The 18165-nt window shown below is 43.3% G+C and overlaps 3 protein-coding genes across 3 annotated transcripts; all 3 read right to left on the bottom strand.

Annotated features, from left to right (window-relative positions):
* Window positions 1–1815: 1815 nt before the first annotated feature.
* On the bottom strand, window positions 1816–2892 carry LOC308299555 (G-protein coupled receptor 182-like; the record flags this gene model as incomplete). Its single annotated transcript, XM_080743352.1, has 1 exon — window positions 1816–2892. One exon carries the CDS (start codon window positions 2890–2892, stop codon window positions 1816–1818), a length of 1077 nt encoding a protein of 358 aa, XP_080599478.1.
* Window positions 2893–8323: 5431 nt separating this feature from the next.
* LOC308299554 (G-protein coupled receptor 182-like) lies at window positions 8324–9427 on the bottom strand (the record flags this gene model as incomplete). Its single annotated transcript, XM_080743351.1, has 1 exon — window positions 8324–9427. One exon carries the CDS (start codon window positions 9425–9427, stop codon window positions 8324–8326), a length of 1104 nt encoding a protein of 367 aa, XP_080599477.1.
* A 6236-nt stretch (window positions 9428–15663) lies between these two features.
* On the bottom strand, window positions 15664–16860 carry LOC308299553 (G-protein coupled receptor 182-like; the record flags this gene model as incomplete). Its single annotated transcript, XM_080743350.1, is given in 3 exon segments — window positions 15664–15680; window positions 15917–16725; window positions 16727–16860. Coding segments are annotated over 3 exon segments (960 nt in total).
* Between the last annotated feature and the right edge of the window lie 1305 nt (window positions 16861–18165).

Genomic DNA, 18165 nt, shown 5'->3' with positions numbered 1-18165 from the left:
AGATACTGTGTTCCAACCCCCCCCCCCCCCCCCCCCGCCCACCCGCCTGCACACACACACACACACACACACACACACACACACACACACACACACACACACACACACACACACACACAGAGCTGGTTAAACATGTTGCCTCATGCTAGATGCAGAATTGATTAGCCTCAAGCTAGATGCAGAATAGATAGTAGATACACCATAAAAATGCTAATATACAGCATACGATTTGTGAAAGTGACAAACGGGCTTCACAGTTATGTTAGGTGTGTTCATATGCTAATTGGGATGCGATTTCAGATCAATTGCTCCAGCCACTGAGGAGAAACGCTGTTTCAGACAGACAGACAGACAGACAGACAGACAGACAGACAGACAGACAGACACACTCACTCACTCACTCAGACATTCGCAAAATTATAGTATAGATGTCAGGAGAAGAGGGCAATATAGCTGACTGTCATCAAGTTATTCTTTTATCATTTGCAGTCAGTATGAACCATATGGCATTTTTGTTGGCATGTTGGCAATTTCTTTTGTGTTATGTTGTCCACAACACATCCAAGCAGAACAATACAAAGTTTAGGCAGGAACATTCACGTCAAGTAGATTTAACCATTTATTGCATAAATTGAGTACAGTCAAGCAGATTTAACCTTATTGCATAAATGGAATACAGTTAATCTTGGTGTTTCAAGGGCTCCACGCTCGGAGATGCTCCCTGAATTTTGTGCAAGCTTTTCTGAGCATGCTAAGCAAAATCAGGGAACGCTAAGCAATACCCCCATAGGGATACAATAGCAGAGAATAGCAATACATTGACATGTAACTTATAGTCAAAATCACAGTATTTGAGCTTAACATTGTCATGTAACTTAGTCAAAATCACAGTATTGAGCTTAACAACATTGACGTGAACTTGGTCAAAATCACAGTAGGCCTACTTGAACTTAACAGCATTGACATGTAACTTAATCAGACAATCACAAGTATTTGAGCTTAGCCAGACTGATCGTGCAAAGGTGGAGGCATGGGGCGGAGGAGGCAGCTAGCAGCGAATGATTCCGATGCTTCGGAAACCAAGCAAACTGTAGGTAGAGAAAGCAAGCCGTATTTAAAGGAGCCTTCCTTACTGATTGAGAGCTTTGATTGGAGTATGGCAGTTGTAATGACCAGCAGGTATGATAATGAGGTATGAGAACAGAGCTGACTGACATCTAGCTGACTACAGCTGGGCGGCAACTTGACTCCCATGTCCTGCATAAACTAACGCTGACGCTTCATTTTTAGATAAGAAAGTATACTGAGGCCACTTATAAACACTTCTGGGGTTGTGTTTTCTCAGTTAAGTTTTAAAATTGTATTTATTTTTCATTGAAAAAAGTTAACATGGCCCCCTCATGCATTAGGACAAAATAATTAAAAACAAACAGTATTTCCTCTATTCAATCTGACTTCATTGCCACATCACAGGTTTGTGAAAAGCAACATGTGCATTTTTTCTTTTTTTCCCCCATTTTTTAGGAGAGAGGAGGATAGAGATAGAGTGCAGGGGAAATACACAGGATAGAAACAGCAGGTCAAATAATTAAGACATACTTACTGGATATAATATACAAATAGCATTATGTAGTAGCAGGTACTATGTTTATGATGTTTAAAATAATACCATCATATGCAAATGTTTATATAAACAGGCCACCGAGGCGAGATTAAAAGTAGCAGCAGGGGCAATGGTTCTTATCATTTAGAGAAAGTCTTGAAACTGTATACATGTTACAAACAGCCCATTCTATCAATAAATCTCTAGAGTTATTATGACTCAACATCTGAGTGACTGGTGCTCACGTCGCTTATCCTCTGCTGCTTCCCGGCCTCTTTTCCCCCCGTGTCAGCCATGTTAGGAACCCCAGCCTCCTCTCTGGGTAGGAAGTTCATCACTGTATTGATCAGGTTGTAGCGGAAGCTCTTGCTGAGAAAGTTGTAGAGGATGGGGTTGGCGATGCAGTGGAACAGGGTCAGGGACCGCATCAAGGTGTATGAGAAGTAGAGCACCTCAAGCGTATTGCAGCTAAGTAAAACAAAAGGGTTGTCTGTGAAGGGATGTAAAGCGTCTATGAGTAACACTGTCTTCACCAGCTGGTACGGCAGCCAACACACCACAAACACCAGTGAGTAAACGTGCACCAGCCACACTTCTCGCCGGCCCTGCACATCCGGAGCCGAGCGAACCGCACGAGCTATGAGGATGTTGAAGGTGATGATGACGGCCGCTGGTCCCAGGAACTGGAACACCACTTCAAAGAATTCATTCACAAAATCCCACTCCATTTCATTTACCATGAAACAGCCCGGCTCGTCCCATTCCACGAGTTTCACATGAACGTTCTCCAACAGTGCTAGGAGGAAGGATAGCAGCCACAGGCCTCCGCAGAGCAACCAGCGGCGCCGGCCCACCACAGGGAAGCAGGTGGCAGGTGAAGGCCTGGTCAGGGACAAGTAACGCTCCAGGGTCATGAAGGCCAGGAAGAAGGTGCTGCTGTAGAAGTTGACTTTGTAGATGAGGTTGGTGACCTTGCAGAGGAAGTGACCCCACAACCACACATGGTCCATGGTCACCTCCATCATGAAGAAGGGCAAGATCGCGATCACCATGAGGTCCGACAGGCTCATGTTGATGATGCAGAAGAGGACCCCGTTGGCCGAGTGGCGCCAGCGCCAGTTGACCCAGACGACCACAGTGTTCTCCAACAGGCCCACCGTGAAGACGAACAGGTAGAGGAGGAAGAGTGCAATGCGCCGACCATCCGTGTTGAGGTGGAGAGTGCACTCTGTGATCCACCAATATGTGTCATTGTGGATGGAGTGGTTGCTGTGGTCTTCAAGCGACATGGTCTGGAATTAAAAGCAGTGAGGACATTGTTTCAGACTCTGTGTCAGAGTGGTTGATTACATTTTCAAACATTACATAAGAAAAGCACAGTACAAAAGGAGGGCCTAGGTAGACATGCTGGGCTTTAAAAATATGATTTTCCAGGATATTCTAAGTGGCTAATAGTAGTGCAGTTAGAAAAGGCAGTTAGAACCCTGTTTTGCAGTGAATCTGTGCCTTGTTTGGAACTCAGTGCATGCTTAAAATTCATCTAGTTTGAATTGCTCGCTACACTGTGTTCAGTACAATTCCTTTGTGATCTCTACCAACAATCCAGATAAATATCAAGTTTTGTATGTGGATGAAAGCAGTTGCAACGTAAAAGTATACCGGGCTGAAATGTCCCAACATTCCACAATCAATATAAACAAAGGTATCATTCACAAAATGATCTAAGTACATAGGGAAAGCCCAACAACTGAATTTGAGGAAATAAAATGGTCACATTATTACCTTGATATGTTGGTGTGTGGAGAGGATCAATGATGAAGAGGGAGGGTTCGTCTCAGAATGAGCAGCTTGTCTGTCTGTATCAATCACAACAAGACAAGTTAGACAACTCTACCAACTCTGCTGTCCTGGACTATCTGAGCACTCAGGAGGGGAGCTTCTCGCCTCCTATCACATATTCGGACACACTCACACACACACACACGCAAGCACGCATATGCTTGCACACACACACGCACGAACGCACGCACGCACGCACGCACGCACGCACGCACACACACACACACACACACACACGCACAAGATCTAACAGGACATCCTCAGTGACTTGATGGAATCATGGTGCAGAGCAGCAGGAAAGCACACAAAACAAAATTTCTAGGTATTGGGTTTTCTTTTTTCTTTTCTAAGGTTTGTTTTGGCTTTTCTGCATGCCTTTCCTGATAGTTCAAGTGAAGATGGACAGGAAAGAGGGAGAGAGAGACATGCAGAAAAGATTGTGAGTAATGGGATTTGAACCTGCGCAGAAGAGCTGTCAGGCTTCATAGCAGCTGCCCAGGAATTGGGTTCTTGGAGGATGAATTATTACAATCTCAACAACATAACTGAAATACAGTGTTGTCCCTCTTTGCATTTTCACAGAATAATACTCCTGCCTGACACTGTGTGTGTGGTGTTGTGTGTGTGTGTGTGTGTGTGTGTGTGTGTGTGTGTGTGTGTGTGTGTGTGTGTGTGTGTGTGTGTGTGTGTGTGTGTGTGTGTGTGTGTGTGTGTGTGTGTGTGTGTGTGTGTGCGCGCGCGCGCGTTTGTGTGTGAGTGATCACGCTTGATGGCAGTGTATCTTTTGGCACATGTCAGGAGAAGAGGGCAATGTACCGGTAGCTGACTGTCAATCAGTATGTTGCTGCATTGACATTATTCACAATAGGCCAGTCAATCTAAGGTTTGGCCAGTCAATCTAACCATTACTATTGCAATTTCTTTTGGGTCAGGCCCTTTTTTAGCATAGATTGACTGGCCTACGTGTAATGAAGCTTTAAGCCTCTATCATAGTCCAAGGTGAAGAGCTATCTCACTGCAATGTAGTTTTCTAGCTATCACCTGAAAATGTATAACAATGCCTTGGTGATAGCTAGAAAACTACACCGCGGTGAGGTGATAGCTCTTCACCTTGGACTATGATAGAGGCTTTACAGGAATAGTACCTCATTGTATAATAAAGTTATTATTGGCTTATTTTTTGGCTCAGTAGCTGTGTCCTCTCAGTGAATCCAGAGGAGGCCAGCTACGTGACGTCATACTCTCTGGACTGCACTGAACAGGCGTGTAATGATTCACTCAACTCACATTACCAATCACCATCTCGCCTGCCCAGATGTCTCATAGAGGCTCGGGCCATTGTTCAGGCTGTGCCCATGGAGTCCCCTGCACATGGCATGAAAGAGAGACACCTCAACACACAGTATGCAACAGAATGACTGCCTATCTATGACTAGTTTGACGAGTTTATAAGTGTGTCCACTGCGCCTAGCGACTAGTATTTTGTTTTATATCATTATTATCGTTGATTCGTCACCTTTCCAACGAGGTACAGCTTGCTAAGCATTGGTTTGGTAATATTTTGTCATAATATAAATTATTATAATTTAGGCGTATGGATTGTGAAAGTTGACCAGTCAGACCAACAAAAGGGTGTCTGCCCCTCAAACCAATCCTGCTCTTTGTCAAGATTAAGAATGACCACCTGTGGACAGTAAACAGATGACCCCAGAGAAGTGTTTGCGGGAAGCCATAAAGACAGTGAATTACTAACCCCAGGGCATATGTTGATTAGGGCACAGGACTAATTCAAGGTTTACTTTCTTTAAACTGTAAGATGCAAACATATGTTTTAAGGGTTAGATTTTAAATATGTGAGACATACACACATTGAATATTAAAGTAGACATTACATTTAGAGAATACATTTGCTTCGTTAAAATAGTGGTCCAAGGTTGGGAGCAGGTTAGTAAGACAAGCCTATTTTCTCTAGAGCCCATGGGGTGATAACCACAGGGTATTCACAGCCCAAGCTATTGTTAAAAAGGTTCCTTTTGTCACATCGGACTGATCGGAGACAGCTGTCTGGGTATTTGATTAGCTGATGACCTATGACAGGGGTTCTTAGATCCCTCCCTTACGTTTGACCTGAATGGCTATAAAATATATGTCAGTGTGAGAGAAGTCAGCGAACGGCTGAAGGCTGTCTGTTTGAGCTGGGAAGCTCCTGCTCCAGTGATGTTGCCTCGTGGAAACCAACCTATACTTTGCCAATAAACTCAACACAAGGAACAACTCTACTGCTTTTCATTCATCTTTCTCTCAAATCCTTCCTGGACCTTTTTAAGAATTCAGTCTAATTAGGAGCATTTCAAATATACCTCATAGTGCTGACCAAACATTTGCCAAAAAGAATCTGCTGGCATTCACTCTCATTTTGGGCTTCAAGTGCTGGCAGTTGTGTGCCAGTCACAGGTGTCTGACAGTCACAGATGTGTGCCTAGCACCTGAGCAACTTGATGAGTTTGTGGTTTCTTCAAGCAGTAACACTGATGGAAAGATGCCACATTTGTCCCTTCAGGATAGGGCCCTGATGGCATCACCTTTGTCTTTGACTTCACCAGTCTCACTGAACTTGGTCCTATAAGTTTGGAAATGGTACAAAAAACGTTCCAACCCACTTGAATGACATTGTTCTGACATTGACGTCTGTGTGATGGTGATTATTTGCGGAAGACATTAAGTAAAGAACTTTACCTAACTTCAAAAGTTATATTATATATTTTATAGTTTTATTTTATTTTACAGGTGTGGCAGATCTTTTATACTGGACAAATTACAGCTGATAAAGGCTTGATATTTTTTTATGCTGAACATTACACCTTCCACTAGAGGGTGCTCAATACAATGGATTTAAAACAAATGAACTTGGGTCTATTATCAATATTATTTATTCATTATTATGAAATAATACACTGGGCACTTTTTTAACAGGACATAATGTTTGTCCAGAATTCGTTCCCGTCCCATGGGTACTACATAAACTTTTCTTCAGATCCAAGATCCATTGATGGTAAGTAAGAATGGCATAAGAATGTGCATGTATTATAGTCTTGTCCATTTATGGCATTGCTCTAATTGCGACCATAGGTCGCATTTACTATCAAACCCTGCACAAAGTGTAAGTAACTCCGTCCGTCCCTCCGTCTGTCTGTCAGTCTGTCTGTCACACCTCACACGTCACACTTTTCCCCTGCTTATATCTCCGCAACCGTTGCCCCGATCCATGCCAAATTTTGCACACACGTTCCTTGGCTGCCAAACTACAACCTCCAAGGACCCCCGGAGCCGACCCCCAGATGTAAAAAATGACCAAATGCGCAAACATGACCAAATGACCACCCCAACGGGGCTGCTCACGGGGAATTCCCGGGGACCACCGACTCCTGGTGCTCCAGAACGGATGCAAAAGTGGTGGCGCCCCCAGTGGAGGACCCCCTGCCACTGCAGCGCACAAGGCCGATTCTTGCAAAACACATTTTTGGACACTGCTCCTACAATTTTTGCCCTAAAATCACGCAAATCGGTACACAGTATGTCTACACTCATCCCATCAACATGAATCTCTCCCATATAGCGCCACCTCCAGGCCGATTTTTAAAAACACATTTTTGGACACTGCTCCTACAGATTTTGCCCTAAAATCACGAAAATCACTACACAGTATGTCTACACTCATGTCATCAACATGGATCAGGAAGATTTTGCCAAAACACATTTTTGCCCTATTTGTGGAGATAAGTGACCTACGGTCGCTTATCTCCCGATTAGGGAGCCTTACTGGTTTAGGGGTGTGTGATAGCAATTTGATTGATTTTCAGCCATTTCTGGTCAAGGTGTACTGTTTTTTTTAGACACTTTCATTACACAGTAGGCTGTGACATTTGTTTGGTATGAAACATAGGCTTTTAGCTAAATTTACTATGTGTGTGTTTCATTTTGCTGGGGGCCAATCAATTACATTGAAGCGTTTTCTTCAACAAATTTGCTACATTTCATGATCTAAATTCACAAAAAGCCATTCATCGTCAGAATTTCAGTGATGAATTTGCAGTGTTCCACATGGTATTATTCTGCACTTCTCCCTTCCAGAGGTGTGTGACCTCTGACCTCTCTAAGCCCAGGTATGGACAGATACCTGAACTTGTGTCCTCGTTCTCCTTTTTCTTATCACCAAGTCCACATTGTTATTAGAGGTGGAAAGAAACTCACCCTGGCAGCTGAAATGGAAGTCACAGGATCAGTTTGGACTCCCTCACAAAGCAACACAAAGTGAGATAGTGTACTGCAACTACAGTGAATACAGTAGCCTATGTTGCTTACATTTCCTAGTTAAAATGGATAACATTGAGGTTATTTTATTGCACAACACTGCATGTGTTATGTGTAGAAAATGTGACGATTTAAGTTTAAAAAGAATAATAATCCAACATTTCCAATACATTTCAATGTCTTCAGTTAATAGTCAAATGGTTCGGTCTTATCTTGTACTGACCCAACAGCAACTGGATGTTGCTATGAGTTTCCGTCAAAGTGAAAACATTCAAACGTTTCCTTTCCTCCACTGTTTTAAATGTGTTAAAAGAAAACGGGATGATGATGAGCCCACCATTCTAACTATACAAACATCACAATGAGTCTTTGAAAGAAATGTGCTACGAATTACTGATAATACCGTGTAGAATCTGTGCCTCTGCCTATTACAATTTATGATTTCAATAGAATTTTACTTTAATTTCCACTGGTATTTATCTTGGTATTCTCCATTTTGAGAAAGTCTTGGAACTGTATTTTTGCATAGATGTGACAGAAGCCCATTCTATCAATAAATCACCAGCTTTCCTATGACTCGACATCTGAGTGACTGGTGCTCACATCGCTTATCCTCTGCTGCTTCCCGGCCTCTTTTCTCCCTGTGTCAGCCGCGTTAGGCTGTGACCCTGGTCCCATCTGAACCTCTCTGGGTATGAAGTTCATCACTGTATTGAACAGGTTGTTGCGGAAGCTCTCGCTGAGGAAGTTGTAGAGAATGGGGTTGGCGATGCAGTGGAACAGAGTCAGTCCCTGCATCACGGTGTATGAGAAGTAAAGCACCTCAAATGTATTACAGCTAAGTAAAACATAGGGGTTGTCGAGTCCAGGATCTTCATGTAAGAAGTCTATGAGTAACACTGTCTTCACCAGCTGGTATGGCAGCCAACACACCACAAACACCAGTGAGTAAACGTGCACCAGCCAAACTTCTCGTCGGCCCTGCAAATCCGGAGCCGTGCGAACCGTGCGAGCTATGAGGATGTTGAAGGTGATGATGATGGCAGCAGGGCCCAGGAACTGGAACACTGTGGCAAATAATTCATTCACGATGTACAACTCTATTTCATTATGATCAGGCGTCATGTAGCAGAGCGGCTCGTCCCATTTAGTGAGTTGCACATGAATGTTCTTCAACAGTGCCAAGAGGAAAGATAGCAGCCACAGGCCTCCGCAGAGCAACCAGCGGCGCCGGCCCACCACAGGGAAGCAGGTGGCAGATGAAGGCCTGGTCAGGGACAAGTAACGCTCCAGGGTCATGAAGGCCAGGAAGAAGGAGCTGCTGTAGAAGTTGGCCACGTAGATGAAGGTGGTGACATGGCAGAGGAAGTGACCCCACAACCACACATGGTCCATGGTCACCTCCATCATGAAGAAGGGCAAAACCACGATCACCATGAGGTCCGACAGGCTCATGTTGATGATGCAGAAGAGGACCCCGTTGGCCGAGTGGCGCCGGCGCCAGTTGACCCAGACGACCACAGTGTTCGCCAACAGGCCCACCGTGAAGATGAACAGGTAGAGGAGGAAGAGAGCAATGCGCCGGCCATCCGTGTTGAGGTGGAGAGTGCACTCTGTGATCCACCACGGTGTGTCATTGTGGATGGAGTGGTTGCTGTGGTCATCAAGCGACATGGTCTGGAATTAAAAGCAGTGAGGACATTGTTTTAGACTCTGTGTCAGAGTGTTTGATTACATTTTCAAACATTACCTAAGAAAAGCAAAGCATAAAAGGAGGGTCTAGGTAGACATGCTGGGCTTTAGAAATATGATTTTCTAGTGGCTTATAATAGTAGTACAATTAGAAAAGGCAGTTAGAACCCTGTTTCGCAGATTGTGTGAATCTATGCCTTGTTTGGAACCCAGTGCATGCTTCAAATTCATCATTCTAGTTTGAATTGCTTGCTATACTGGAATTGCTCGCTATACTGAGTACAATTCCTTTGTGATCTCCACCAACAATCCAGATAAATATCAAGTTTGTGTATGTGGATGAAAGCAGTTGCAACGTAAAAGTACCAGGACTGAAATGTCCCAACATTTAAAATCAATATAAACAAAGCTATCATTCACAAAATGATCTAAGTACCTTGACCATTGGTCATATTATTACCTTGATATGTTGGTGTGTGGAGAGGATCAATGATGAAGAGGGAGGGAGGGTTCTTCTCAGAGTGAGCAGCTTGGTGTTTGTATCAATCAAGACAAGTTAGACGACCCGGTCAACTCTGCTGTCCTGGACTATCTGGGCACTCAGGAGGGGAGCTTCTCTCCTCCTTTCACACACACACACACACACACACACGCACACACGCACGCACGCACGCACGCACACACGCACGCACGCACGCACGCACACACACACACACACACACACACACACACACACACACACACACACACACACACGATATCTAACAGGACATCCTCTGTGACTTGGTGGAATGGTGCAGAGCTACAAAATTTCTAGGTATTGGGTTTTCTTTTTTTCTTTTTCTTCCCCCCCCCCCCCCCTTTTGGCTTTTCTGCCAGTGAACATGGACAGGAAAGAGGGAGAGAGACATGCAGCAAAGATTGTGAGTAGGGCTAAAGGGATTTGAACCTGCGATGAGCTGTCAGGCGCTGCCCAGGTATTGGGCTCTTGGAGGATCTAGTGAATTACAATCTCAGCAACATACGTAGGTGAAACACTGTGTTGTCCCTCTTTGCATTTTCACATAATACTCTGTACTGCCTGTGTGTGTGTGTGTGTGTGTGTGTGTGTGTGTGTGTGTGTGTGTGTGTGTGTGTGTGTGTGTGTGTGTGTGTGTGTGTGTGTGTGTGTGTGTGTGTGTGTGGGTAACTGGTCCGACATACAGTACATCACTGACCAGATGGCCAAGAATTGGAGCGACCTTGCATGTTGGCCCGAATATAGGACGACTCCTATTTTTTCAAATATCAATTTGGGAAAAAAATATGTTGAAGACAAAATATTATATATTATAAGTTATTTATATATATATATTTTTTTTTTTTGTGTGTGAAAATATTATAGAAAAGCTCATACATAGATAACATTCTGCTGTATTGTATTGCATTAAACATCAAAGTTAGTCAAGTCAGTTCAGACTGTGAAAATCAGTAGGTTCTGTTTATGGAGTCTACTGTCAAAGACAGGTTAAAGCCAGGGTACAGAGGTTATAGTGACAGGTAGACTCCATAAACAGAACAAGTCACTCTAAACCCATATTCTGTACACCCAGTGGCCACTTGATGGCAGTGTATCTTTTTTCACGAGAAGAGAGGAATGTAGCTGTCATTCAGTAGATCATTGCTACATTATTCACAAATGTAATGAAGCTGCAACCAACAGTTTTTTCAGCAATTAAGTATAGAACATTTATTTATTTTTCATTTACAAAAAAACAGCCCCCTCACGCATTAGAACATGGGTGTCCAAAGTACGGCCTGGGGGCCAAATGTGGCCAGAGGAAAAATGTTATACGGCCTGCGGATTCATTGCTAAATTGTATTATAAACGGCCCGACAGCACCGTCAAACAAGATTTGTCAGGATTGTTCCCTATTGTCTCATTCTGAAGGGGTCAAAGAAAGGCATTATCTTTTTCTTTTTTCAGAGCAAAACACCTGACAAAAGGCCATACATATATCCTATGCGTATTTATATGTACGACTTTGTTATGGTCCGACAGAAAGTACATTAATTATGCCAGGCGATAGAGTCGGCCCTTGGGTGTTTTAATATTTTCTAACGTGGCCCCCTTTGAAAACATGTTGGACACCCCTGCATTAGGACAATATCAGTCACCAGGACCAATGGACATCTATTTTAATGAGTCTAACATGGTTAAAATGGAGATTGAAGGTGCATGAATGGGCTTATATCCAATGAAATTCAAATATCTAAATATTGAATCTAACAACTTGAAAACACATTACTCATTCACTCACACACACACACACACACACACACACACACACACACACACACACACACACACACACACACACACACACACACACACACACACACACACACACACACACACACACACACCATGAAAATGACCCCAGAATAGTTTTAAAATGAAATGGCCCTTAGATAACATTTAATATTCCTTTCTTCATTCTAGTAGTGTTTTAGTTTTTTGTCTCTTGTAGTTTGATGCGTTCAGATTATACCATTCTCTCACTATATCATTGCTGTCAGCCAGGCAGAAACTTCTTATTATCTCCATATTTTTACACAAATGTATGTGTTTAAATCACCCACCCCACATTTGAATGATTAAAAACCAAATAATTATGAAACAAAATTGCAGAGTACACATAATGTATAACATTCTGTTTCAAAATCATACAAAAGAGTATATCCTCTTTTCACTCTGAATCAGAATCAACGTTATTGTCACATCACAGGTTTACAAGTGAAAAGCAACATGTGGGTGGTGACATCCTACTTTTTCTTTTGCACACACAGTTAAAATAATCAAAACATACATACTGTACATTACCGGTATATACCAGCATTATATATTAGCAGGTACAATGTACATGGTGTTTAAAACAATAGCTGCAGATGTGTACATAAACAGGCCATCATGAGAAGAGATTAAAGTAACAGCAGGTGCAGTGTTCCTAAGTTCACTATACCATCAGGTAAATTCACAGAAGTTTTGAATTTTGCAGTGTTACACATCCAGCACTTCTCGCTCAGGGATGGATTACCCAACGGGCACATGCAATGGGCCAAGGCCCAGGGGCCCCTGGGCTAGGGGGGCCACTCAGCTTGAGCCACCGTGTGACCGCGTCCCTGTTATTAACGTTGCGCTATTTGCCAGACACTATTTTATTCGCTCATGTAAAAAATAACCCCAAACATTCCTAAAACACCATGATACATAATATGTATCATGGATTATACTGTAAGTGTTTAGCTCCTCAGTTTATCTATAAGACTTCAAAACAACAACAACATTACATTTTCTAATGTCCACGCATTACAACAATGTAGTGTAGATAACATAACTGTTATGTTATCTACCCCGATTAATCTAAATGGGCCCCCTCATTCATACCATAGCATCATATACTGTAACACTTGACTGTATGGTCCTTTAAGTATGTGTTACCACCAGCCTTACCTGGCTGCCTGGGACAAGTCAGATTCTTTGCATAAACATAAAAAGCCCTATCAAATGTATAGGGGCCAAACTCTTGCAAGAAGTATAATGAATAATGTATTATTAAAATATAGATAATAATATATCTAAAATAAGTCAGCACCATTTTTTAAATAAAGTATTGTTAGATTTTCTTATGTTTTTCTTTTAAGTTGCTTTAGCAGCTAACATAAGCATGATGAAGAATGTTATCACACAGCATAGAATAACTTTGAACCTGGCACCACTGTTTTTAGGGCAGAGGAGAGGGAAAATAAACCCATCCAAAATGTTTTCAAGAATAGCTACTATGTTATCTACACAATATTGTGTGTTATAGTTACGGTATAACCAGTAAGACTCCCTAATCGGGAGATAAGCGACCGTAGGTCACTTATCTCCACAAATAGGGCAAAAATGTGTTTTGCCAAAATCTGTAGGAGCAGTGTCCAAAAATGTGTTTTGAAAAATCGGCCTGGAGGTGGCGCTATATGGGAGAGATTCATGTTGATGGGATGAGTGTAGACATACTGTGTACCGATTTGCGTGATTTTAGGGCAAAAATTGTAGGAGCAGTGTCCAAAAATGTGTTTTGCAAGAATCTGCCTTGTGCGCTGCAGTGGTAGGGGGTCCTCCACTGGGGGCGCCACCACTTTTGCATCCATTCTGGAGCACCAGGAGTCGGTGGTCCCCGGGAATTCCCCGTGAGCAGCCCCGTTGGGGTGGTCATTTGGTCATGTTTGCGCATTTGGTCATTTTTTACATCTGGGGGTCCCCCAGGGACCTGGGGGTCCCTGGAGCTCCGGGGGTCCTTGGAGGTTGTAGTTTGGCAGCCAAGGAACGTGTGTGCAAAATTTGGCATGGATCGGGGCAACGGTTGCGGAGATATAAGCAGGGAAAAAGTGTGACGTGTGAGGTGTGACAGACAGACAGACTGACAGACAGACTGACGGACTGACGGACTGACTTACACTCTGTGCAGGGTTTGATAGTAAATGCGACCTACGGTCGCAACTATTCTATACATTTCAGGGGCTCTTTTTTTGGGACTTTAAAAACTCTATTTTTTTTCAGCCGCGCACACGGAACACACACCATCGCTATGTCGCTGTGCGGTCGTAAGAAGGGGGTCCCTTTGTATTTTGGGGCCCAGGGGCCCATTTTTTCATAGTCTGTCTATATCTCGCTTCTCGACCTCTCTAAGCCTAGGGATGGACAGATACCTGAACTCTTTCTCCCTCTTCTTATCACCAAGTCCACATTGTTAGAACTGGAAAACAACTCAACCTGGCAGCTGAAATGGAAGGATCAACTTGGACTTCTTCACAAAGCAACAGGAAGCAAGATTTTGCTGTAACGGTCAGGTTTTTTAAAATTCTATTCCTACTCAAAATCGGATTATACTTTAACCCCCTGACCTGTAACTACAGTAAATTACAGTATGTTTTACTTACAGTTTCTAGGTAAAATGCAAAACATTGATGTTATTTTATTGAATGATACAGGCAAGCATGTGTCATGAGAAGAGGGAAATGTAGCGGTCATTCAGTACATCATTGATACATAAATTATTTGTTACCATGATGAATTTCCGCTATAAGATCCTTGACGTTGCAGTGAGTTAGTGTGGGAGCGAAAACAAACATTTCCTTTCATCCACTGAAACTGAAGTGTTAAATGAAAAGTAAAACATGAAGTGTATTATAAGGGGAAGGTGTCGGTGGCCTGTCATTCTTACATAACAAACAGAAATTGTTCTGTTCTGTCTTTGAAAGAAGTCACAACCAGAGTCCGATAATACATTTTATAACCAGTAAGACTCCCTAATCGGGAGATAAGCGACCGTCAGGTCGCAGCGTGATTTTAGGGCAAAATGTGTAGGAGCAGTGTCCAAAAATGTGGTTCAAAAAATCTGCCTGATGGTGGCGCTATATGGGACATCCATATTGATGAGATGAGTGTAGACATACTGTGTACCGATTTGCGTGATTTTAGGGCAAAATCTGTAGGAGCAGTGTCCAAAAATGTGTTTGAAAAAATCGGCCTGATGGTGGCGCTATATGGGACAGATCCATGTTGATGACATGAGTGTAGACATAGTGTGTACCGATTTGTGTGATTTTAGGGCAAAATCTGTAGGAGCAGTGTCCAAAAATGTGTTTTGCAAGAATCGGCCTCATGGTGGCGCTAGAAGAGGGCCATGTGAGAAATGAGGGGTGGGGTCTCCGCGTTGCCTTGGCGGACGAATAGGTACCGGCCCCGGCTCTCCCGGACGCTCCTAGCCCGGGTTACGGCATTTTATGTGAGCTGCAGTGGAGGGGGTCCTCCACTGGGGGCGCCACCACTTTGGCATCCGTTCTGGAGCACCAGGAGTCGGTAGTCCGGACTGACTGACTGACTGACTCACAGTTTGTGGCGGTTTTGATAGTAAGTGCGACCTGACAGTCGCAATCATATAATCATCATATATATAATCATATAAATCTAATTCCTTTTTTATCTATCAACAATCCAGATAAATATCCAACAAATTTGTATGTTGATGAAAGACATTGCAAAGCACACAGTGATGCTACGAGCATAGTCTCGTATGAAGACACAATCAAGTACCAGGACTGAAACTATGCACTTTGAAAATTGTAATTACTTAGAAAAGTGAAACCATTTCAACTGAATAATGAGGCAGCAAACTGATCATATTACCTTGCTATGGTGGTGTGTCTACTGGAAAGGATCAACGATGAAGAGGGTTAGGGTTCAATCCCGATGACTAATTGTCCCAGAGTGAGCAGCTTGGTGTGTCTGACAACTCTACAACTCTACCAACTCTGCTGTCCTGGACTATCAGGTTCTCCCCTCAGATCGGGCATTATCACACATTTGTGCACGCACGCACGCACGCACACACGCACACACGCACGCACGCACGCACGCACCCACGCATGCATGCACACGCACACTTTGAACCCCAGCCGCTTCTCTGGGTAGGTAGTTCATCACTGTATTGAACAGATTGTTCCGGAAGCTCCTGCTGAGAAAGTTGTAGAGAATGGGGTTGGTGATGCAGTGGAACAGGGTCAGGCACACCATTACATTGTATGTGAAGTAGAGCGAACTCACCATATTACAGCTAAAAACAAAGGGGTTTTCTTCTGAATAGGGACTTAGGAATTCTATGAGTATCATTATATTCACCAGGTGGTACGGCAGCCAGCACACCACGAACACCAGTGAGTAAACGTGCAGCAGCCAAACTTCTCGCCGGCCCTGCACAACTGGAGCCGAGCGAACCGCACGAGCTATGAGGATGTTGAAGGTGATGATGACAGCCGCAGGACCCAGGAACTGGAACACCAGCCATACTAAATCAACCACGATGAACCACGCTGTGAAATTGTGCTCAGGCAACATGAAACAACCTGGCTCGTCCCATTCAGTGACTTGCACATGAAGGTTCTCCACCAGTGCCAGGAGGAAGGATAGCAGCCACAGGCCTCCACAGAGCAACCAGCGGCGCCGACCCACCACAGGGAAGCAGGTGGCAGATGAAGGCCTGGTCAGGGACAAGTAACGCTCCAGGGTCATGAAGGCCAGGAAGATACAGCTGCTGTAGGAACTGACCATGTAGATGAGGTTCATGACCTTGCAGAGGAAGTGACCCCACAACCACACGTCTTCCAAGGTCATCTCCATCATGTAGAAGGGCAAAACCACGATCACCATGAGGTCCGACAGGCTCATGTTGATGATGCAGAAGAGGACCCCGTTGGCCCACCGTGAAGACAAACAGGTAGAGGAGGAAGAGAGCAATGCGCCGACCGTCCGTGTTGAGGTGGAGAGTGCACTCTGTGATCCACCACGGAGTGTCATTGTGGATGGAGTGGTTGCTGTGGTCAAGCGACATGGTCTGGAATTAAAAGCAGTGAGGACTTTTTTTCAGACTCTGTGTCAAAGTGTTTGATTACGTTTTCAAACATCACATAATAAAAGCACAGCACAAAAGAAGGACATTGTTTCAGACCCTGGCTCTAAGTCTTTCAATGCTGTTTTCTGTGATGTTTCTAGGATATGTTACATAGCTTATAATAGTAGTTAGAGAAGGCATTTAGAACCAGAATATGCGAAAGGAATTAGTGCAAATCTAATTCCTTTTTTATCTATCAACAATCCAGATAAATATCCAACAAATTTGTATGTGGATGAGAGACATTGCAAAGCACACAGTGATGCTACGAGGATAGTCACGTATGAAGACACAATCAAGTACCAGGACTGAAACTATGCACTTTGAAAATTGTAATTACTTAGAAAAGTGAAACCATTTCAACTGAATAATGAGGCAGCAAACTGATCATATTACCTTGCTATGGTGGTGTGTCTACTGGAAAGGATCAACGATGAAGAGGGTTAGGGTTCAATCCCGATGACTAATTGTCTCAGAGTGAGCAGCTTGGTGTGTCTGACAACTCTACAACTCTACCAACTCTGCTGTCCTGGACTATCAGGTTCTCCCCTCCCATCGGGCATTATCACACATTTGTGCACGCATGCACGCACACGCGCGCACGCACGCACGCACGCACGCACGCACACGCACACACACACACACACACACACACTTGAAATGAAATCTAACAGGACATCCTCAGTGGCTTGGGGGACTGGTTCAGAGCAGTAGAAAAGCCAACACAAAAATAATTCTATTGTTTTTTGATACTTAAAAGATCTAGTTAATTACTATCTGAACAACAAAACAGAAACACAGTGGCTGTGTAAACCACAAACGATAGAACTTGCCCAAAAAGGGAATTTTTACACCCGTAAACATGTATACTGTATGTGTCAATAGAGTTGATTCTGACTCTCATTCTCATTTATATCCCACCACATGCAGTATTTTGTAATCATGTTGTGCTGTTCAAATAATGTAACTGAAGTGCCCGCCGGCAAATGAACGGCTGTGATGATGACGTCTTCCCTCTCTCTGTATTTGACGATGTTATGATGAAATCATTTATTATATTTATGTATTTTTTGTGTTCATTTGTGTCTATCTTTAACTATTTGATTTTTAAAGCGTTTTAGTAAGAACTATGCACTTTAGCCTTCTTAGCATCAATCAATGACTCAATGAATCAATCAATCAATCTTTTTTTTCTAGTTATCGAATAAACAAGTAAAAAGCAAACTGCTTGTGCATGGTCTGTTT

This window comes from Nannobrachium achirus (genome assembly GCF_963921795.1).
Source record: "Nannobrachium achirus genome assembly, chromosome: 15".
NCBI classification, from domain to species: Eukaryota; Metazoa; Chordata; class Actinopteri; order Myctophiformes; family Myctophidae; genus Nannobrachium; species Nannobrachium achirus.
Note: the sequence above shows the minus strand (reverse complement) of the source record. Positions and strands in the feature narration are given on the sequence as shown.